Below are 23,614 nucleotides of genomic sequence, written 5' to 3' on the forward strand. Positions count from 1 at the left end.
TAGCTATTCACATCAAGTTCAAGATTGGTTTACACCTCAATCGCTATAGGACCTGATTATTCCCTATGCTCCACCACTTCTGTTCAATTGGCTGTACAATTCATAAGAGGTCCAATATCAGAATTCCATTGTTTCAGGGGCCACTGAAGGATTCCTTTCAGACTCATTTCTATACACACACACACACACACACACACACACACACACACACACACACACACACACACACACACACACACATTTCCTGAACCGCTAGCCCCATACAGGGTCACGGGGAACCGGAGCCTAACCCGGCAACTCAGGGCGTAAGGCTGGAGGGGGAGGGGACACACCCAGGACGGGACGCCAGTCCGTCCCAAGGCACCCCAAGCAGGATTCGAACCCCAAACCTACCGGAGAGCAGGACCCGGTCCAACCCACTGCACCACCACGCCCCCCTCGTCATTTCTATAGGCAACTATTTTTTTTAGTGTTGGCAAAAAGAGTAGTATTGGACAAACTGTGCTTTAACAATCTTGGGTCTGACTCTAAAGCTCTTTGCTTGTGGTGAAAAGCTTTAGTATAGAAACATGTATAAATGCATTTTAACAGTTTCTTCATCCCACATTGTCTATTGCCACAGAGCATCAGTGCAAGTCTGTTGAGTAGATAGGCAATACAGAGTGACAGAGATATAAGAATCTGAAAATGAGAATCTTGAAAATTGAGAGGGATTTGGAAGTTCTAAGTGAGAGAGGGAGCTCATTCTACCACACTGGAAGCAGGACCAAAAACTTTTGGGCTTTCCATTTTAAGCCTCTTGTGCATGGGACCACCAAGCAGGCAGAGGGGGAGGAGCAAAACAATCTGGTTGGAGCACAGTAATTGATAAGGTTTATTCGTTATCCAAGAGGACACATACTGATGGTTTTGTAGGCCATAACCAAAGTCTTGGACTTAATACAGGCAGCAATAGGAAACCAGTGGAGACAGAAAAGGAGAGGAGATACAGAGGAACACTTTAGCAGATCAAACAACTTATGCTGGAGAGATATGATGAAGAATTATATAAGACAAGACAGCAAAGAGTTGCAGTAATCCATCCAACCAATCCTATGGCCTGGACCAGAAGTTGCACAGAGCTTTGCAAATAAACAAAAGTGCGGTAAGATTGCTCTGAACTCCTGAGTTGCATGTGACCATAGTGAGCCACACCTGCACAAACACTTGTAATACACTGAAACGAAATCTAAGGGTCGCCCAGAAAATGACAAAAGCCTAAATAGGTCGGCATGGTTTGCATTCATTCAAGTATGTAAGGCTTATCTAATGTAATGATGTTTTTATTTCATATGACAAAATGGCCCTGCTGTAGCCCTGTGTTGTTTCAAAATGTACATAACATTTTTGTTCCACATTAATACGGTAGTATGATTACCAACTCATTAATTAAAAACTAGATATTCATATTGTAATGACTGGTGTTACTGAAGAATGTCACATTTGCACAGGAAACATGTTTATTGAACTGAATCGCAAGATTAAGACAGCAAGAGAAAAGCGTCCGCAGTGAGGAGTCGAACACTGTCAGCTGAGACAGCATCTAAGGAATGATAGAATTCCTATTTGATGACTTTGACTCAATGGCACTTACTCTTACCTTACGTTACTTGTAACACAGGGTTTCTTGTCAGGGATGTAACATACAGTCCTGGTGGGTATAATGTTGTTCATACAGAAATTGATGTAACCCATAACCATCAATGAGTCTGTCTATATTCTCAATACTTTTTTGTGCAGTTCTTATTGCAAGGTGTCTAATTGTTGTCGCTAAAGTGTGAAAGGTCAAATGCCAAAGGTCCTAGCTAAATGTAAATATTTCAGTAGAAAATATTTAATGAGTTTGTATGGAATGAACACAGACCAACAAAATCAACAACTAGATTTCTGGTAGGAAAATAAAAGAAACAAAATTTATTTTGGCAACAATACTGGTCCCAGAACCCTCCCCAAACCTCAGGTCCCTGAGTTAGTAACAAGGAACATCCATTTAAAGCAACATCTAAAAAGCCATTCAGAATTTGTGGAATACTTTCAAGATAAGAGAAAATGAAGTCACATATTGCACTACTGCATATTTATGTTGCACATAATTAAAAAGACATTTTTTTTTTTTACGTAATCTACGAGCAGGGCTATCAAATGTACCAAGAAAAAAGACGCCACCTGTATTCTTTTAATTTGAACTCACAGCACATCAGGCCAAACAAGTCAAATGGGAATCCATGCTCCAGTTTGCGAATGCATCTGCATATTTGCATTTGTTTAACACTTTAATGACAAACTTTACATTGCTTTTTTTGGAGATGTATTGCATATTTATGTCAGTATTCTCATACAGCAATGCTGAATATAACCTATACTTTATAATGGCTTTCTAAGAAGATAACTTTGTATTTTGAGTTCAGAATTTCTTGTTTAAAAAGTCCTTTAAGAAGTTAATTTGTGGGTGCAAAAAACAGCTATGTATTTTGGGGAACAGCCTAAATGCAGATCCGATTTTCACATATGCTGAAATTAATGCAGCCAAGCAATGCACGTGTATTTTAAACTCTTGAAGATCAGTATAAATTGTTCTGTATTGTTCTGTATTGCTACACTTCACATAGTGTAGGCTGTAGCTATATACAAAGTTAGATGTACAAAAAATGACAATGACCCTATAAACAAAGTGTACAAGAATACATCATGCACAGGCACACAACCTAAACCCAGTATTGCTTTGTAGTCCAGTTTAAAAAGTGTCCAGGCTCAAGATTTGCCATACAGTTTTTTGAGCTGGTTGAAACCATTTACGCCTCATTTACACTAATAATAATACAATATGTACAATTTTGCTGTGACATATGTGTCCTTGGGATTTGCTTAGAAAGGAGGTGATCCGTGCAGCTGTTGTTGGTTAGCCCTATGCCCTAAAACTGGTAATGGTCACAGCACTGCAAGCTGCTCTGTTTTATAGCTGACCCAAATGTTCATGCTTCACATGCACTTCAGGATATTCACTGTGTACTTTTATCAATCAGCCAAGACATGTCACCAGTCCTGGAAATAAAAAAAAAAAGAACATGAAAGTTAACATTTCAAATGCAAGCAGTGCATTGAGAAACAAGATGTTCTACTTTGTCAGAATCAGTACAGTGCACTACGTGATGATACAATAGAGTTCATATACTGTTTTCCATACTATATATCTACATCTAAGGGTAAATCTGGATTATTGCTGTTTGAGAAACTTAATTCAGTTGATTTTTTTAGAATATTATATAATGTTGTAAAGTTCTAGAAATATATATATATATACTAACATATAATATAAAAACATTAAGTATATACTGTTGGGGGGTATGGTGGTGCAGCAGGTTTGGCTGAGGCCTGCTCTGTGATGGTCCTGGGGTTCGAGTCCTGCTTGGGTGCCTTGCGACGGACTGGCATCCCATCCAGGGTGTGTCTCCTGCACCCTGTGTTGCCGAGTTAGGCTCTGGCTTGCAGCAACCCCGCTTGGGACAAGCTGTGTGTGTGTTGCCTTCTTGAATTTCCCCCCAGAGATCAATGAGCCCACTTCGGACAAGCAGTTGTAGATATTGTGTGTGTAAATATGTACTGTTAAAAAAATTTTATGTAATTAAGTTCTACAAATATGCAAATATATTTTCACAAACATGTTAAATTGATGTGGCACACCTAACTATACTGTATGCCCATCAGAAAACTGAGCTGTTATGTATTTTTTTACAGGTTGTTTATTGGAAAGCTGCCTTGTCGGAACTTTATGATTTAAAATAGCATTGGGAGAATGTTGATCTGCTGAGGCCAGTAGAGTGTACTGAATCATTACTAAGATCAGCTGAGGAGACTCAACAAAGCTGCTGGACAAGACAGTCAAAATGTGCACAGAAACTATGCTCAGAGAGATCCCTGTTATAGGCAGAGCGAAAGATCTAACTTTTTTCTACTCGCCAAGATATTTCAAAATTGTTCATTTTGTGTGATTAAAAAAACTATAATGTCTGAATTTTAAAAGTATTGGTAAAAAATTATTTACAGTCACTGTTTTACTACTTTGTCATTGTTTGTTAAGTTACAACTTGTGTAAATGAATAACATACTAAGTGATTGTCATTTTAGAAATACTTGGAGTTATCCTGTTTTCACTATTTCATATTGGGCTCTCATCCCATTCAAACAATTTGGTTCTTTTATATTTTTGTGTATTTATTCATTCAGCTGATGCATTTCTCCAGACAAACTCACAGTGCTCACAATTAATTGTACATTCTTATAGCTGGGTAATGTTACTGGAGCAAATTAGAGTAACTACCTTGCTCAAGGGTACTACAGCAGGGGGTGGTATTCAAATTTTTTTGTATTTCAATGTAGCAATTCTATCCATTGAGCTGCCTGCTGTCCCATTTTTCTTTGTTTTTCAGAGAAAATAACAAGTAATCTACATTGCACTTGTGCCATCATCGGCTTTGCGACAAGGGTTCAAATTTAAATAAAAACACTTACTCCACATCGCGTTTTTTAATCGTCTTCCCTGATCCAAACACTTCTGCCACTCGTGACACAATGGGGTCGTAGTTCATACTTGCCACTGCCACTACTTCTTCGCTCCTGTATTTCAGAGATTAAAACAACATCCAGAGAATGGTGCTCAGGCTGAAGTGAGGACTTATAACCTAAAGGTTGCTGGTTCAATTGCCTCTCCTCACTATTGATCACTAGCATCACAGCCTACTTGGTTTTGTCTGTCAGCAGATTTTAAAAGCTAACATGGGCACTATATAGAGTAAGATGCATGAAAATGTCTGCAAAGTCAGAGAAATCTTTACTTAATGAAATTTTATTATTCCTGCAACCAAACACTTTTCTCCAAAGTGTCTTCTAGTGAACACTGTGTATTGTTACCAGCCCACACCTTATTCACCAAAGGTGACTTACACTGCTAGATACCTTACTTACAATGAGTCACTCATCCTTCTACCAGTGAAACACATTTTCTCTGTCACTCATACACACTGTGAGTGACCTTAGAACCACCAATCCACTTGAACAGCACGTCTTTGAACTGTGGGAAGAAACATGGAGGAAACCCACAGAAACATGAGGGATGAGGGATCAAACTCACATCCTCAATTCCCATTTTGGCCTACCAAAAGTGCTGTGAGAGAACAACAACACTACTTGCTGTGCCATCATACCACATCTACATTTGTTTATTTAACAGATTCTTTTTTCCAAAGTGACTTACAATGTTAATATTACTATGATTATATACCTATTTGTACAGTTGGGTAATTTTTTACTGGAGCAATTTAGGGTAAGTATCTTGCTGAGGGGTAGTACAGCCAGAGGTGAGATTTGAACCTGCAACCTTTAGGTCCAACAGCAGCAGCTCTTTTCCCCACCCCAACCATTTTTACCTTTCCCTTTCATTATCTCTTTCTCTCACAAACACACACACACAGGGTGAAGCTACTTTTCCTGAGCAGGTTCACGGCAAACCGGAGTCTAACCTGGAAACACAGGGCACAAGGCTGGAGGGGGAGGGGACTCACCCAGGACAGGATGCCAGTCTGTCACAAGGCACCCCAAGGAGGACTCAAACCCCAGACCCACCGGAGAGAAGGACCTGGCCAAGCCCACTGCACCATCGTGCCCCATTATCAAGCCATGCTAATCAAATCATGCCCATGGATATTTTACCAATAAAATTGTAATATTAAAATTTTCCTCAGTCACGAGCAAGAAGATCGGAGGTTACCTCCAGGAACCTCCAGAATCCTTCATGCATTAATATGAGCATAAAGGATGTATCACTGTGACTTTTTCACGACAGCCAAAGATAAATGGTGTTTACATGAAATACATGAGACATAAAGTGCATATGTATTAATCCATAAATTTAATGTAGTACAGCAGTCACAAGCAATGCAGAAATATGTGAAACTTGTATATGGGTGGCACTTTTACCTGTAAAATCAAATACACAGCAGGAAAGACATTTGGTATTACTCATTTAGTTTCATTCAGTTTAAGTCTTGCAAATGATAATCTGAATTATTGTACAACAGTTGTACAAAAAAGGAAAAACGGACAGTTATGGCTTAATAGAAGCAGAACAAATAGTATATAAACAGTATATACCACAGATACTATGGGACATACTCACTTTGTGTAGAAGGCCACAAATTTCAGCTCATCCAGATCACCTTGAATGATAACATCATCAAATCCCTCTCCGTGACCTTGCAAATCAAATGCAGAATTCTTTAAATTCACATTTCATTAAATATGTAAGTTTTTCACATGGCAAGTCTGCAATTATTAATACCACTTATCATTAACTAGGATTTTTGTAAATAGGGTCTGTAATACATTCAATCTGCAGTAAACTGAGAGTGCATTTTGAAATTGCACCAAGCAGCTGTGTGAGAGAGACAATGTGCATTGTGGAAACTATGTGCCCTGCTTTCAGTTGCATTCTGGCACTCTATTATTTAATTTCTATACTCAGAAGTTCATGTTTGGGTCTGCCGTAGGTTTGACATTTACGCTTCTTCCTTAAATCATACTCACATGCTACCACAGTAAGTTTTTTCATAGATACAGTCAGTTTTCGGGAAAAAATTAGGACCATTAACAGAGGTGAAGCACACTCAGTCTACCCCGATCCACCACATGGTAACAGGAAAATGTCTTCTCAACAAATTTTAATAAGGTCAGAGAACATGTCGGGTACAATGTTGGGCCATTCCTTCACTTTTTGAGATCCTAGATGTCCCTTGGTTCTTGTTTATGAACTACCCTCTTCAATTCAGACCAGAAGTTTTCTCTGTGGTTTAAGTCTAGGGAATGTGATTGCCATTTCAAAACATTGATCTTGTTCCCTGCTAAGTATTTCTTTTTAACTTTGAGCAGTGCATAAATGTCATTGTCATATTGAAAAGCTCAACTGCATCAGAGTCACACCTTCCTAGCACTGGAAACAAGGTGTTCAGCTAGTACATGTGGAGTTCATTATGCCACTGACCTTAACAACAGCCCCAGGGCCAAGGACAGCCAAACAGCCCTACAAACTTAATGATCCACCTCCATGATTCACAGTGGGTATGACATGATTTTGTTTGCTCCCTCTTCTGATGCCAACTGTACCAACAGTGTCAGTAGCCAAAAAGTTAAATTTTGATTACAATAACCATGGCACTTGGTTACACTCAAAGTTCCAGTGGCACTTGGCAAAGTGAACCATTTCAATAATTTCTTTGTGATCAGCAAAAGTTTTCTCCAGGCAAGGCTTTCAAACAACATCGTAGCACTGAAGTAACTCTCATGGTTGACTGAGAGAGTTGGTGACATTATAGTATTAGAGTTCGACAGATGTAATCCTTGGATTCTTCAGACAATGAACTCCAATGCAGTCATAGCAGTCTGCAGACAATTTTCCAGCAATCGACTGATCCAGCTGAGCTGTCAGTGATGCTTTTTATTTGGCTGCATGCTGCCTACTTGCACACTTGTGTGCTTGTCTGAGTGTAGAGTTAACCTATTCCAGTTTTGTTCCAGTGTCATCCATAATGGCTGTGTTGTATGTGTACTACCGTTGCCTTGCACAATTTTTTTTGGGTTGAGTGAAGTTTTTATCTATTTATCTACAATTTTCTTAATTGTGTGTTGACAACATACATTTGCATCTACTTCCCAGTAAATTAAGCACTCCTTTATGATTTTGTTTTTGCATTCATTATTACCCTTATTCTTTAGGGGGTGCGGTGGCGCAGTGGGTTGGACCGCAGTCCTGCTCTCCGGTGGGTCTGGGGTTCAAGTCTCGCTTGGGGTGCCTTGCGGCGGACTGGCGTCCCGTCCTGGGTGTGTCCCCTTCCCCCTCCGGCCTTACGCCCTGTGTTGCCGGGTAGGCTCTGGTTCCCCGTGACCCCGTAAGGGACAAGCGGTTCAGAAAATGTGTGTGTGTGTGTATTACCCTTATTCTGCTCAGTGGTAAATACACACACAAACACATTTTCTGAACCACTTGTCGGATTCGGGGTTGAGGGGAGCCAGAGCCTAACCTGGCAACACAGGGCATAGGGCTGGAGGGGGAGGGGACACACCCAGAGGACACCAGTCTGTCGCAAGGCACCCCAAGCGGGACTCGAACCCCAGACCCACCAGAGAGCAGGACCTGGTCCAACCCACTGCACCACCACACCCCCGTGCTAAATATAAATTGATTAAAAATAATTTGTCTCTTTTCAATGGTCTGTTTTTTTATATTTCCCCATGGTGATGACTGATAAAAACTTTTCCCACAATTTACCCTTTATCAGTACCCCTGGCACTGAGGAAGGAGTACTGGGAACTGGGCTGCAGGATGGTGAAAGACAGGCAGGTGAGGTTGTGGAGACAAGAGGGGTTAAACTGAGGAAGGAAAAATCACGGGGACAACAGCCAAAGGTTAAGTGGCCAGCAGGTAGAGAAGCTGGGGTATGGGATACTGTAAATAATGATTTGGTTGGTATCTTGAGTAGGTTGAAGGGGTCAGCAGAGAGTAAGTTGGATAGATTGGGGGAAGTTATTTACAAGTATGGGGTAGAATGATTTGGGATAATGCATGCAAGGAGTAAGGAGCAGCTGGGTGTTGTGAATTCAAGGTGACAGGTAGAAATAGAGAGGCTTGTCCTAGAGAGAAGGCAGCTTAAAATACGATGGAGGCAAGCTGAGGAGGGGGAAAGGGAGGGTATTTGTGTCTTACAGGCAGGTATAAAGAAAAGACTGGCTGTATTAATGAGGGTGGAAGCTCTTAGGAGGAGGAGGAAGAAGGAGCGGGCCAGGGTGGCGTTTTTCAAAGATCCAAGTTTGTGAAGGCTCTGTTTGGTAAGGAGACGTCTGGGATATTAAGGGTAGAAAGCAGGAGCTGGATGGATATCTGCGTGAGGTGTACTCTGGTGAAGAGCATGATGGTGGACTAGAATTGCCAGTAGACATTCCCCCCTGTAGGGGAGATAGAGTGGGAAATGAATGTGTGCCCCCTGAGGTGGAGAGAGGTGCAACGGGCAAGGGCCTCTTCGGCAGCCGGCCCAAACAGGATACCATACTGGGTGTTTAAATGTGCTCCGGGTGTACTAAAATTTTTGTGGAGGTTGATGGCTGTTGTGTGGAAGAAGGGGATAATTCCCAAGTCATGGTGGAGAGCAGGAGGAATTTTTATTCATAGGGAAAAGGAGGCTGTTGGTGTAGGCCAGTTTAGGCCTATTAGCCTTCTCAATGTTCAAGGGAAGATTTTCTTTAGTGTTGTGGCAAGGAAGATGGAAGCATATTTGAAAGCCAACAGGCTGATTGATATCTCCGTGCAGAAAGCAGGGCTTCCAGGATGCTCAGGGTGCTTGGAGCACAGTATGATTTGGTATCAGATTCAGTCTCTCAAGAAGAAGAAAAGAGATCTCTGTGTGGTGTTCTTGGACTTTACAAATGCTTATGGGTCAGTTCAGCACAGTCTGCTGTGGGCGGCATTCAGGTTTTCCAATGTTCCTGGAAGTGTTATGAGGCTGGTGAAAGCCTACTTTGCAGATTTTCAGTTTTGTTTTATACAGAAAGCTACACAATGTCTTGGCATCGGTTGCAGGTTGGAATCATGGCTGGATGTACAACTTTGCCCCTGGCTTTCACAATGGCAATGGAAGTTATTCTAAGAGCTTCCAAATGGGTTATTGGTGGTGAAAGGCTGGGAGATGGGACATGCCTACACCTATTAGAGAATTTATGGATGATATGACAACCGTTACGGCTATGGCTCCTTGTACATGTCATTTCTTCTCTAAGCTCAACCATAACTTGAAGTGGGCTAAGATGAAGATTACGTTAAGAAAATCGAGGAGTCTCTCGACTGTGGGAAAGTGGTACAGGAGACATTTTGTATTGATGAGGAAGTAATTCTTTCTATTCTGGAGAAGCCAGTCAGGAGCTTGAGTAGATGGTATAGTTCTGTGTTAAGTAACAAGGAGCAGGTTGTGGCACTAAGGGAGGTGGTTGTGGAAGGCATGAAAAGCATTGATGCGTCCCTCCTCCCTGGGAAGTTAAAGTTGTGGTGTCTGCAGTTTGGGCTCTTATCACGTATTAGGTGGCCATTTACGGTTTATGAGTTTTCTGTCCGGGAGGTTGAGAAACTTGAGCGGGTTATTAGTACGGCAGTAAAAAGATGGCTGGGAGTGCCACACTGTTTAAGTAATGTAGCGTTATATGGTAAGGGCATGTTGGAACTGCTGCTATCAAGTTTGGTGGAGGAGTACAAGTGTGCAAAGGTGGATTTGGAGCTGACTCTAGCGGAGGCAAAAGATGTGATTGTGAAAAAGGTGGTGCCATCAGTGAGGACAGGTAGGGGGGGAACCCCAGAGATGCAGTCCAAAGCACAAAAGGAGCGCTGTTGTTGATGGATGTGGTTGGGCACATGCAGAGAGGGAAGGCAGGGTTTGGCTCTGGTCATATGTAGCAGTTGTGGAGTGCTGCCCTGGAGGGAGACAGACAGCGGCTGGTTGTTTAGCAGGTCCAGGGGCAGGAAGAGGAGGTGAGGCGTGCAAAGTTATGCAGGGCCAGTGGGTGAACTGGGAAGGCCTGAAGAGGAGGAAGTTACACTGGTAAGATGTGTGGGCCATGGAGGCGAGTCGCCTTAAGTTCATTGTTGGATCGACTTATGACGTGCTACCAACGCCAAAGAATATTAAGCAATGGGCAGGTGGTGATGGTTCTTGTAAGTTATGTAGTGGTGTGGCAATGCTGAGGCACATTTTGTCAGGGTGTAAGGTTAGTATGGGGCAGGGGTGCTATACTTGGTGCCATAATCAAGTTCTTACATGTTTAGCAGGTGTTTTTGAGAGCAAGCGGCAAGTTGTGATTCTCTGCCTGTTGGCAGTTTAGCTAAAGCAATTGGTTTTCTGCAGGCAGGAGAGAGTAGCACTACGGAAGGGCAGACGTGCCCTGATAGGTGGGGTAATGCACAGGACTGGAAGCTGTTTGCTGATGTGAGCAAGCAGCTCCAGGTTCCCCAGGTCATTGCGGTTATTTCACTGCGTCCAGACATGGTGTTATATTTGGAGGCTGATCATATTATGTACTTTGTGGAGTTAACAGTGCCGTTCGAGGATGCTATTGGGGAGGCATACGAGCGGAAACCGTTAAAGTATAAGTATAACCGTTAAAGTGTGATTTGATGGGTTTTTTTTTTTGTCTTGGTGGGTTAGGCTTGCTTTGTTTTTTATTAGTGGGTTGGTTTTATGGCTGCTCTTTTGTTGGTGGGTTAGGCTTGGCTTGGTGTTTTGTTGGGGGGGGTAGGGTTTGCTGGTTTGTGTGTTGGTGGGGTAGATTTGGTTTGTTGATTTGGATTTGGTGGGTTTGGTGTGATTTGGTTTTTTGTTAGTGGGTTGGTTTGACGGCTTTTTTTTTTTTCTTTTTGGTGGGTTAGGCTTGGTTTTGCTGATTTGGTGGGTGGATTGAAGAAGTTAGTTAAGCTTCTTGGTCTCAGGTCATGGAGATGTATGTTGTCTAGGCTGGGTGTTGTCTGTGGCTTCATGTTGGTGGTTGGACTGGGCCCTTGTGAGCAGCTGTTGAAAAATACGCATGGGGTATAACATCTCTTCCTGTGTATCTTGAATGAAAGTTGTTTATTTCCCACAGCTTTTTTTATTCAGCTTTATCAAGGGTGCCAGTAATTCTGGAGGCAACTGTAAAGGAGAAGGCAGTAGATTTACCTGCATATCGTATACTTTTCCCAAACATGGCCGTCCAGAAGTAAGGCACAGTCTTTATCTCAGTGACCCTGCCCATCATGTTCAGCGCTGCTACTCGACCTACAATCATCCATTTGAAACTTTTCATTGACACAATTTGTGAACAAAGGAAATTATGCCTATGCCAAGAGGTGAGGAAAAACATGGTCCCTACCATGCAAGTGAGCCATCTGCCAGTGTGGGATGTTGACCTTCTTGTTGCCACGCAGTGGCAGAGGGAATGTGACTGCATCCCCTGCTGCAAAAATCCCATCAACATTTGTCTGCATTGTCTAGAAATGAAATATTTCAAGTATGAGACCATGCTATGTAGGAATGTAAAAAGAAAAGAGTGAAATGGCAGCCGTCTGCAAGCATAACGTTGTAATTTGCTTTGGGGAAAAATGAATAAATACTGGTATTATTCCAGTTGTAATTCAGTAGCTAATTTAAAAGTGATTTACCCCTGAAAAGTAAAATGATTTTTTTTTTTTCTTCTGACTTAAGCACAACAATGTATAAATATCCCATGGACTCCAGATACCATGACTATAGAACAATCTGAGCACTGCTGTCCTTGGGAATGTGGCACTTCAGTTAAAGGAGAGTTTACCTTGCTGACTGTTATGAACCCTTTGGAGTCTGTGTGTATCCCACTTTGTTTTAGGAAAGAAGTAGCTGGGCTGGAGCCTGCAGGATAGTTGAGTCATTATACAACCTATAGTTCCTTCATAAATAACTGCAAAATCAGTTAATTATTACAATGTGTGTCAAGAAAAAGGTTCAAAGCACCCATAGCATGAACTATGATCTATGCCAAGAAAGCCTCAGCCATTTTTAAAGCAATCTCAGGCTCACCTGCACCAATGACACACACGTCAGCCCTCAACACCTTTCCGCTTTTCAGGACTACTTCCTTTAACTGCAGGAAACCAAAGGTAAGTTAAAATTTCCCAGAAAACACTGTTTGTCGTATGGCATTTTTCCCTTTGCTGCAAGTTAACAGAAGGTGTTACTACTAGCAAACAGCCATTTCTCAATGTGCCTCATTAGGTTAGTTGTTTGCATTGAGAGACTTGTGATAGTTTTAACATATTTGTCTCTACTCTTGACGTGGTAGAGTACCTAGATTGCTCAGGCACTTAGAGCTGAGCAGCAAACTTGGCCTACATTCTGCAAAGCTGTTTCTCTCACTTTTGGGATACCTGTCCATGATGGCCTCGCATTTCAGACACCTCATTCAGCATGTAGAACTTTACCCTGTTGGCTTCAAACATCTGTGGACAAGAAATGACATTGAAGTTAAATGGATTAAAAGTAGTTCCTGCAGAGAAAAAGGGCACATGACACACACAGGACTCAAGTTTTGAAAGAAGGGTTTGTATCTTTAGACATCCCTACATAATGTGGATATAATTTACATTATGCATTCCCCAAATTCATAACTTCTCTTCTAGGGTAATTGTTTTATTGTATTTTATGTTATTATCATTTGTAACATTGTACAATTTGGAAAACACCTGTAAAATTCTTACACTGCAAATTTACTGAGGTTCTACAATTAATAAAGCAGATTTGTTCATCAGATCATGGAGAAAGGAAATTTTATAAAATTGGACAATAAAAAAGGGAAACTAAAATGTAGTGAACACTGAGCTTCCATGCCTGAGCGCTGAAGTGAGATCTGAGAAACAACAAGTGCATACACATACGCACAGACAACTTGGTTCCAAGAACTTTTAAAAGCTTCCACAGTATTACAAGTCCTCTTTTTCCATGAACAATTTCATGGAAAAAGTACTACTCAACTAGAAAAAGCTATAGATGGAGATATCAGTGCAGTAAGTGTTACACTACACCTATTCTGTAGGCTCCTAGGTCCATAAAAACCAATGAGGCTTGAATTTTACTAATGGCCACCTGGCAACAGCCACATGATACAGAGCTTATAAATGTCACTAAAGAACTTCCTGAAACAGGACAGTTGTTGTTTCCATTGTCTCTCCCCCCCCCCCCCCAGTGTTCAAAGCTGATCCACATGGTTGCTCACATCTACATCAATGTGGAGTCTATCCATCTGAGGCCCCATTGTTGGCCACTCACTGCAGGTTTAAGATAACAAAATGGCCACTCGTGTCAATGGAAAGAATGGCACTCATTGATGGAGTACATGACTCAGCAGGCACTCATCTGACAAGCAGCTGGTCTGAAGGCGCCCTGCTATAAAGGAGGCCAGTGGTCCATTCAACTTTCTCTCATTGAAGGGTTTTAATCTAATTTCTCTCAGCAATTGGCCAGAGTCAGCTGACTGAGCTTGCACTTCGGTCAATGTCACCCTGAATTAGCAAGGGGATGTAGCGATTCCTTTACAACATGCACAACGTGCATTTTCTTTGAGATATTTGACAAGCTGAATAACTACTAGGTTTGGAGAGGTTGAAGCTACAGGCCAGTAGTATTAGGGTTTTCTGTACCTTCATTATTGCCTTCCCCACTTTCTCCCCAAGAGCTTTCCGAAACGGCACACCTTCAACCCCAATGACAGAGACTGAATGTGCCTTGTCTGTGAGTGCAGCTGCCACCTCCATGCCTGCAAGCCACATTTCAACATTCAATTTTGTTGCCACAGTGACTGCATCCAGGCAAAACTCTTCATTCATAAAGAGGTTTAATCACTGAAACCAAGCCAGCTCCTCTACATCAGGCTAACAGGGAAAAATATGAAATAACCAATTTGCAAAAATTTGAACTTCTCACCAGGGAAGAAGAGCTTTAGCGAAAACTTATTTATATTCATTCTGCAACATACTTAAAAGTAAAAGTGCGACTAACAATTAATTAAAATTTTCTCAATCTAAAACAGTAATAGAAAAAACAAACTATAATTTTACATTTTACCCAGTGGCATACATGGCAAATAGTGAGTGGTAGCTTAGTTTGCAGGAACTCTCATAACCTATGTAGTTCTAACAGACAGTAAAGCCAAAAAGTGTGTTTCTTGAACCCTTAAATCCAAGATTTCAACAATTCCAGTTAGCTAGAGCCAAAATGGCTCTGAATCTAATGACTGTGTTGCTTCTACTGATTATAGGCCTTATTCAAGTCCACCCAATTTTAAAAAAAATAGCTCACTATTCAGATTTTATTTGTTTAAGTAAATTGTCTTGTTCATTTCCTAAATCCTTGCTACTCACCGATAAATGACGTTCCTACAATTACAGCATTCTTGTTGCTGACAAGCCTGGCAATGTTGTTGGCATCTTCAGGTGTTCTGAGGTAAAACACATTTTCTACATCCTTGCCTTTGTAGTTCAAAGGCTTGGGTCTTAGTGGAAGAAAAACATCTTCAGGAATTTTGTTCTGTAAATAACCTAAAACTGATGTTATTCTAAGTCGTTCTCAGTACTATGAAGTCTGAGGCCAGGTTTCATACGTTGTGCCGAGCATTATGAGTTTATGGGTTATTTAACTTCTTACCTGCTTCCTGTGGCAATAAGAAGTTTTCTGTATTCCATTTTCAACCCATCTTGAAAAGTAATGGTTTTTGTCCTCACATCCACTGAAGCTACCTAGAACATACAAAATCATGATGAAAAGATTATATTCTCCATATATGGTTGTACTATACTGTATATTATAACCATATATTATAGAATGGTTTTATTATTTTGTCTGTCACTTACCTCTTTTTCTGTCAGTAACTCTATGTCATGATTCTGAAAGAACTCAGCTGACCGCAACCTGAGCTGCTCCACTGTGCTTTCCAAAGACTGTACAAAATTCATTTAAGCAAGTTTGTTACACACACATTTTCAGAACCGCTTGTCCCATACGGGGTCGCAGGGAACCGGAGCCTACCCGGCAACATAGGGCATAAGGCCGGAGGGGGAGGGGACACACCCGGGACGGGACGCCAGTGCGTCGCAAGGCACCCCAAGCGGGACTCGAACCCCAGACCCACTGGAGAGCAGGACCCAGTCCAACCCACTGCACCACCGCACCCCCATATCAAGTTTGTTACACTCATTGCATTTACACCAATGTCACTATTTTTGAGGAACGCATGGTGGACATTCACACTGAATAAATAACAAAATAAAACCAGTAGAACATGATTTTCTCACTAGGTGGCTATGACTGTAATAGAATATATGATAAAAGAAAACTGAAGCATTTCATTTTTATACATGTAAAAACAAGACATGCAATATAGCCCTTGTATACAGCACATTCAGAGAGTTTTCAGACCCTTTCACTTTTTTCAGTTTTTTATGTGACAACTTTTTACTAAATTAATTTTTTCCCTCATCAATCTCCACTCAATACCCCATAATGACAAAGCGAAAACAGGAATATTGAAATTTTTGCACATTTATTACAAATAAAATATCATATTGACATAAGTATTCAGATCCTTTCTTATGACACTTGAAATTGAGGTGCATCCCATTTCTGTTGATCATCTCTGAGATGTTCATACACCTTCTTAGGTGTCCACCTGTAGTAAATTCAATTGATTGGACATGATTTGGAAAGGCACACACCTGTCTGTATAAGGTCCCACAGCTGACAATGAATATCAGAGCAAAAGCCAAGCAATGATGTCAAAAGGAATTGACTGCAGAGATTAAAGACAGGACTGTGTTGTGGCACAGATCTGAGGAAGGCTACAAATTTTTCTGCAGCATTGAAGGTTTTCAAGAGCACAGTGTCCTATATAATTCTTAAATGGAAGAAGTTCAGAACAACCATGACTTTTATTAGAGCTGGCCACCCTGCCAAACTGAACAACTGGAGAAGAAGGCCCTTGGTAAGAGGCAGGGACGTTGAGACTAGTCAGGGTTGAGGGAAAGCTGAATGGAGGAAAGTAGAGAGATATCCTCATGAAAAGCATACTCCAGAGTGCCCTGGACCGAAGCTTCATCTTCCAGCAGGACAACTGTAAGCACAAATCAATGACAACACAGGAGTGGCAAGTCTGTGAATGTCCTTAAGTGGCCCAGTCAGAGGTCAGTCGAGCATCTATGGAGTGACATGAAAATAGCTCTCTGCTGACAATTCCAATTCAACCTGACAGACCTTCAGACGGTCAGCAGAGAAGAATGCTGGAAAATCCCTAAATTTAGGGGTCCAAGAAGACTCAAGGCTACAATTGCAAAGGTACTTCAACAAAATACTAAGTAAAGGGTCTGAATACTTACGTCAATGTAATATTTCAATGTTTTTATAGAAATTGGCAAGAAGTTCTAAAATACTGTTTTTACTTTGTCATTATGAGTGTTGATGAGGGGGAAAAAAATGAACTGAAGCAATTTCAGCATAAAACTGCAACACTAAAATTGTGAGGAGATCGAAATACTTTCTGAATGCATTATACACAACATTATTCAGCCATTAAACTGAAGCATCTCAGAATGACAGACTTGATAAGTACATTATTGACTGCACCTTTTTTCTTCTGATCTAGCCTGGTTTTCTATACAAACCTTACTCAGTTTAGGCCTGTCATAGGGATGATGTTTTTCCATGGTGCACATCACAATACGGTCAGTGAATCCTTCTTGTCTCAATGTCTCGGCACACACCAGCCCAGCCGGACCTGCGGGACACAGTCACTGCAGTTCCATATAGTTTCTGCATGGCAGAACCAGCACCCACCCACTGACATTATCAAGATCTCAAGTTATTTGTACCAGCATACAGACACCTTGATCCATTCAGCTTGCTATCGCTAGGTGCAGAATGTTGAATATCTAGGTCACCTGGACTCTCACCTGCTCCAATGATGAGAACGTGGCTGAAGCTAGTGCTGGAGTTTATGACTGCTGAACATTTTGACATCAGTTTTGTTCTTTTTTGCGACTGAAGGGCCTTTGGGTTGGAAACGGGTGAGGGAATTAGTCAACCCAGACAGATCATTTGAAAACTGTAAAATCAAAAAGAAACAATTCCCACCTGCTTGTTGGCCCGAATTATCACCTTGTCCTTTTCCACCCTAACCTAAGGCAACACAGATAAATTTAAGAGCAAAATATTTAAAGTACATACCTAAGAGCTCTTATGTATGTTTGAGATTATAATGTTACACATTTCAATTAGTACAAACAGGCATCTTGCGAAACCAGACATAATGTTTCTATTAAGGTGAGGAAGGTCACCTGGAAGGTTGGTAGACTGTCCAGTCCGGGAAAGTCCTCAATGTCTCCACTTGCAATGCTGAAGCAAGCTCCATGCCAGGGACATCGCACATGGCCTTTGGACAGGACACCTGGAATACATTCATACTGTACCCCAACCATAACAACCCCAACTATGAAACTGTTATTATTTAGATGGTACGCAGTTTACACCTCACTTGTCGTCTCTCTGCTACAATTACAGAGGTTTTGTGTCGAGGAGATTTTGTGAGCATCTTACTGGTGTAATTTGTTCATATGAATTGAAGTCCCAGGGAACTCATTCACCTTTCACCAGTGGCGCCCCATAGTGTGGGCACTTGTGAGCAATTGCAGAGAACTCTCCATGTTCCTTGAGGAGGAGGGCCCTGCCACACCCCAGGTCCACTTCTCTCATCCTTCAGGAAGCACATGCCAGTGACACATACAGAAATACCACACATGCACAAAATCTATTTGGAACTCAAAGTGTTTAAAATGTTTCTGCTTTAGCATGTTGTAAAGTATGATGTAACTATCATTTATGTGGACAGTACCTATAAAAAGTACTCACACCCTTGAACTTTTCCTTGTTTTATTTTTTTTTACATTTACATTTACAAAACACTGAATTAAAATTGATTTAACTGCTGTTCTGACACTGTGATGTAAAAGTAATACTAAATGTGAAAACATATTTCTTATATCAATTTTAAATTAATTACAATTAGCACAGAATGGTGCATGAAGACATGGGTTTGATCCCTACTCAGTCTGTATGGAGTTTGCATGTTCTCTCTGTGTCTGCATCAGTTTCCTTCCACAGTTCAAAGACATGCTGTTCAGCTCGATTGCTGACTTTAAAGAATCACTCATAGTGTATGAATGACAGACAGGAAGTGTGTTTCACTGGTCTGTGAGAGAGTCATTAATTGTAAGTAGTGTATCTAGCAGTGTAAGTCACCTTGGGTGAATAAAGGTGTGGACTGATAACACTACATAGTATTCATTGGAAATTGCTTTGGAGAACAGCATCTGCTAAACGAATAAATGTAAATTAGCTATGATGCAACTGTTCCTAGATTGTTAATGAATTGAATGGAGATAACCTGTTGGTGATTAAATTTTGTGATTTTAGGATAAAAATTGTAACAGTGTTGATGGGAGCCAATATATTTCAGTGCAAATAGTTGGTATTGGTGTTTATTTCTGTACATAGTTTGGTGTTCCATTCTGATTGGTCATTGTAATGTTTATACTTAGTTTGTCGTGGGTGAATTCTGGGTAGTTCTAAGAGTGACCCCCCCCCCCCCCCAACCGTTGTGCGGGGTAGGGGAGCTTCTACTGACATAGGGGAACTCCCTACTTAGTAAGCATGCTTAGTAAGACTACTGTAGTGAACACAGATATACTGGGGAAAAAAGGCATTTCTCCTGTAGCTGTATGAGAAAGGTTAGTTGTTACAGTATGCTTTTTTTCTAGAATACCCTGCAGATGGTTTGAAAATTTCTTCAGAAAAACTACATTATGAAGATAAAGGCACATTTTAAGCAGTTTCATGAGAAGATTCTTAGAAAGTACTAATTAAAGGAAAGATATAAGGCAATTTCCAAGGTACTGATTATCCCTAGGATTGTAAGATAGCAGTATTATACACTTGAAATCAATATAACTGAGGTCCTGAAAAAGAGTATCTGACATACACTGAGAAAAGCTTTCAGTCACTGAAGTGTGACATCATGCTGTTGTCAAAAAAAAGACACCCATTAACAAAAAGATGTGAAGTGAAACAGGTATGATTGATGCAAGCAATATACAGATGCATTCCATCTGTTATGCGTCAATAATCACAGAGGAGTATCAAAAGCTTCTCAGTCACAGCTGTTTTTCAAAGCAGTGGGTAATGATATCTATCTGAAATTTTTTTAGCATATATATATAAAAAATACACACACACACACACACACACTTTCAGATCCGCTCGTCCCTGACGGGGTCACGGGGAACCGGAGCCTACCCGGCAACACAGGGCGTAAGGCCGGAGGGGGAAGGGGACACACCCAGGATGGGACGCCAGTCCGTCACAAGGCACCCCAAGCAGGACTCGAACCCCAGACCCACCGGAGAGTAGGACCGTGGTCCAACCCACTGCGCCACCACACCCCTATATATATATATATATATATATATATATATATATATATATATACAGTATCTAGGAGCCAGTCCCAGACTGCACAAGACGTACAGCAACGTACTTCTCTGGCAAGACACGAGCCCACCACATGACAATCACACAGTTGCAAATCCACCTGAACAGCATAGCTTTACAATATGGGTGGAAACCCAAGGACCTGCAGCAACGCTGCCACATGAATTAAAGGAGAACATGCAAAATCCACACACAGAGCTGATGCTGTATATGGATAATGCTTGCAATTTCCACAAGGCATACCATATGTAGCAAATTTGCTCAAGCGCTGGGATTCCCTTACTGTCCATTTTCCAGGTCCTTGACATGGCAGACGGAGGCTTCCACATAGTCACGTGGCTTGTGGATGGGACGTAGGATGCCAGAAACGTCCTCATCAGAGCAATGTCCGGGTGTTCCATTTGGCCGGCAGTCGGAGAACGGGCTGGCCTTGCCATTGGGGGATATCACATCAGCCTCTTTCTCCTTCTCAAGGAGTGTCAGTTCCACCTTGACTTCAACTGTGAGGTAAGCAGCAGGGATTGGAGGAACCAGAGAAACGTAACTCGTTAAAATGTAATTATATATCACTTTTCGTCAGCTTTTCAGCAACTCTAGCAATCTCAGGTCATCCTTTTAGGTAGTGTATTCCATAGTTAAAATTTATAAATTCAAATGAATTGTCTGTTTGGGGGGCACGGTGGTGCAGTGGGTTGGACTGGGTCCTCCTCTCTGGTGGATCTGGGGTTTGAGTCCCGCTTGTGGTGGACTGGCGTCCCGTCCTGGGTGTGGCCCCTCCCCCTCCGGCTTTATGCCCTGAGTTGCCGGGTAGGCTCTGGTTCCCCGCGACCCCGTATGGGACAAGTGGTTCTGAAAATGTGTGTTTGAATTGTCTGTTAATAATGTAAGGTACAGTGCCTATTTTTAGTTTCTTTTTTGTTTGTATTCATGTGAGTCAATTACTTTTTCAATAAAATGATTCCTGATGGCGGTCGATGGAAGCTTTCAGATTCTTCTGATCGATTTTGTTTTACAGCTTTTTCTTCCTGTAAAAAGGCAGTTGTGTAACTGTCTTTACAGAGAGTAACAAAAGACCCAGCTTTATCTCTTTGGCTGGAAGAATGTGCTGACCATCCAGTTCCTACACTTTAATCTGTCTGGAATTCTCACCTGCTGTGCAGCTCTTAATTAAAGTCAATGGAAAATCATAAGAGTGACTGTAATTGCAGGCCAAAGGAGCCCTCAGTCACTAGGCTTTTCTGGAGCATTACAGTAGCATGTTACATATATACTCAGATGTACATAAGCAATACCTGATCATAAGCAAAATCTGATCTTCTTGGCGGTAAAAAAAAAAAATCATGGCTTATTGTACAAGAGAACATTTTAACATGTGTGCAATCCATACAATATACCTTTGCATGTCATAGCTAGACATTTTAACATACTGACAATAATTTGTGCATTTATTGCTTAAAGATATAAGTACTATGACTCATTCAACTTTAACCAAAACTGAAATTCAGTTCAAATTGCTTAGACTGACAAAAACATTTAATTTGATTTGTATGAATCAGAGATATCCTACTCCTTAAAATATGCTGTATTATAATAAATATTAAAAGGCCTATTTTAATGCTTAGTGCAACATGAAGTCTAAGTGCTTAATCTTGAAACTGTGTTGCCTCTTTAAAGTCCATAATCTCATGTGATCTTAATAGAGAAAATATATGACAAAAAAATGAGACCAGTTATACTGGTCAACAATTATATGTTTGGTAAAATGAATGACTCAGATTAATAAACTTGAGATCACAGATTTTGAATTTTTAAAATTATAATTATATATTCCAAAAAAATGTATTTGAAATGTATGCAACCAGGAAGAATCTAATTAAAATATGATTATTTATATTTAGTCACTTTCTTTGTTGATAACGTCGTATACAAAAGCTTGAAGCAACAACCTTTTTTTTAATCAAAATATTTATTTCTTAGTTTTCTTTTAAGAAATCTCCAAATGTGTCTTCTCTTTTTCAGCCTGCTGGTTTCATCAGGCTCTTGTTTCATAATCCTTCTGGCCTGAATCTGTCTTTCTACTGTTTTCAGGTGGAAGAAGGGTGTTTGTGAAATATTATCTAAATTACACATAGAGACATCTGCCTCTTGCTAATTCCATAGAAAATTATGCAATAGTGTTAGGTCAGACTACATGTGCTGAAAAAAGACTTTTGCATCCAGGTGCTGAAAAAATGATCTCATAACAAACATTACTATTATATAGGTTGGCACTTGGACCCCCAGAGGTTTTCTCTCCCTTGACTTCCAGTTTGGAGTTTTTTGTTCTGTTCCTTTGTGGCCAGTAGGCATACTTATAGCTTTAATAACTTAATGAATAATGTATTACTCTAGTATATAGTCAATTATCTTATTTGTTTATTTGTCTTATGCCTTGATCAGTGCTTTGTGTTACCGTGTGAGAAGATAGCTCTATAATATTAAATTGAATTGACTGAATTTAGGTGAAAGATATCCAAGGAATAAAGCATGTAGATAAATAAATAAAATAGTGCATTGATGTCTCCTGCCTCTGAAATATTTATCAGTGGATTAAAAATTTAATTGACGTGTTTCCTGGATTGTGTCAGTGTTGATGTAGGAGGTGTGACTGTAAACAGAGGAAGTCTTCTGCTGCTGAAATGACAACTGAAGCTGTTATTGTTTTCAGTCCTTTGTTCACTGTCCCAGCATGTCATTACTCTGGTCCTTGTGACCAGCAGTGAGCCAACACTGAAATCTAGTAGTGAACCTCTTACAACCTGACACTGACTTCTGAGCCTGGGCATGACACACTCGCAGATTTTGCTATCTGGTATGAATCCAGACAGTTATGCCAGAAGGTACTAAATTTTTCTTAAATAACTAAAAAACAATGCACTGTTTTTCCAGAACAAACAAATCAATAAATTTTCTTGTATAACTTCATGGTATGTTGAATTTGCACACAAAATGCATGCACTTTGACAGATGTTTCATGTTTTGAGAGTAAATGTATGGAGTGATAGTTGTTTATGTAACCCTGTCATGTTCAGAACATGTCCAGAAGAAAAGGACCCTTAAGATTTCCGCTGTCTTTAATGTGCTTGAATTGCCTGCATTGCTGTTTCTGCAACAAGTCTTAGACATGGTATTTACATTTTAGGACTGTGCTCACCCTGTAAGTTTTATCTAATGACTCCATTAGGAATACTCCTTTAACATTGAAACATGCAGGCTTAGTTCTTCATGGTTGATTATTTTTGCTCAGCTTAAATGTTCTTGGGTCAGCAATGAACAATAGAAGAGTTAAACAGCCTTGCAAACTGTATTTAATATCTATTCATCCATCCTATACAAACATCCGCTTGTCCAAATAAGATGCTGTTGGTGATCCAGAATGTAAGACAATTGACACTAGTCCAGGGCACTCA

General features: G+C 40.7%; 1 protein-coding gene across 1 annotated transcript in view; it reads right to left on the reverse strand.

Moving 5' to 3' along the window:
- Positions 1-1,939: 1,939 nt before the first annotated feature.
- aifm3 (AIF family member 3) overlaps positions 1,940-23,614 on the reverse strand; it is a 29,579-nt gene continuing 7,904 nt past the window's right edge. Inside the window, exons 3-20 of the mRNA XM_018740483.1 lie at positions 20,449-20,665; positions 18,263-18,372; positions 17,957-18,066; positions 17,754-17,798; positions 17,573-17,669; positions 17,285-17,397; positions 15,482-15,568; positions 15,276-15,367; positions 14,993-15,123; positions 14,273-14,388; positions 13,004-13,075; positions 12,657-12,720; positions 12,412-12,488; positions 11,974-12,091; positions 11,781-11,879; positions 6,212-6,287; positions 4,549-4,653; positions 1,940-3,081 (exon numbers count right to left, since the gene is read on the reverse strand). Of these exons, the coding sequence (XP_018595999.1) occupies positions 3,039-3,081; positions 4,549-4,653; positions 6,212-6,287; positions 11,781-11,879; positions 11,974-12,091; positions 12,412-12,488; positions 12,657-12,720; positions 13,004-13,075; positions 14,273-14,388; positions 14,993-15,123; positions 15,276-15,367; positions 15,482-15,568; positions 17,285-17,397; positions 17,573-17,669; positions 17,754-17,798; positions 17,957-18,066; positions 18,263-18,372; positions 20,449-20,665 (1,772 nt within the window). The 3' untranslated portion in view covers positions 1,940-3,038. The remainder of the gene's footprint in view (positions 3,082-4,548; positions 4,654-6,211; positions 6,288-11,780; positions 11,880-11,973; positions 12,092-12,411; positions 12,489-12,656; positions 12,721-13,003; positions 13,076-14,272; positions 14,389-14,992; positions 15,124-15,275; positions 15,368-15,481; positions 15,569-17,284; positions 17,398-17,572; positions 17,670-17,753; positions 17,799-17,956; positions 18,067-18,262; positions 18,373-20,448; positions 20,666-23,614) is intronic.

The sequence above is a fragment of the Scleropages formosus genome, chromosome 12 (assembly GCF_900964775.1).
Source record: "Scleropages formosus chromosome 12, fSclFor1.1, whole genome shotgun sequence".
In the NCBI taxonomy this organism is placed as follows: Eukaryota; Metazoa; Chordata; class Actinopteri; order Osteoglossiformes; family Osteoglossidae; genus Scleropages; species Scleropages formosus.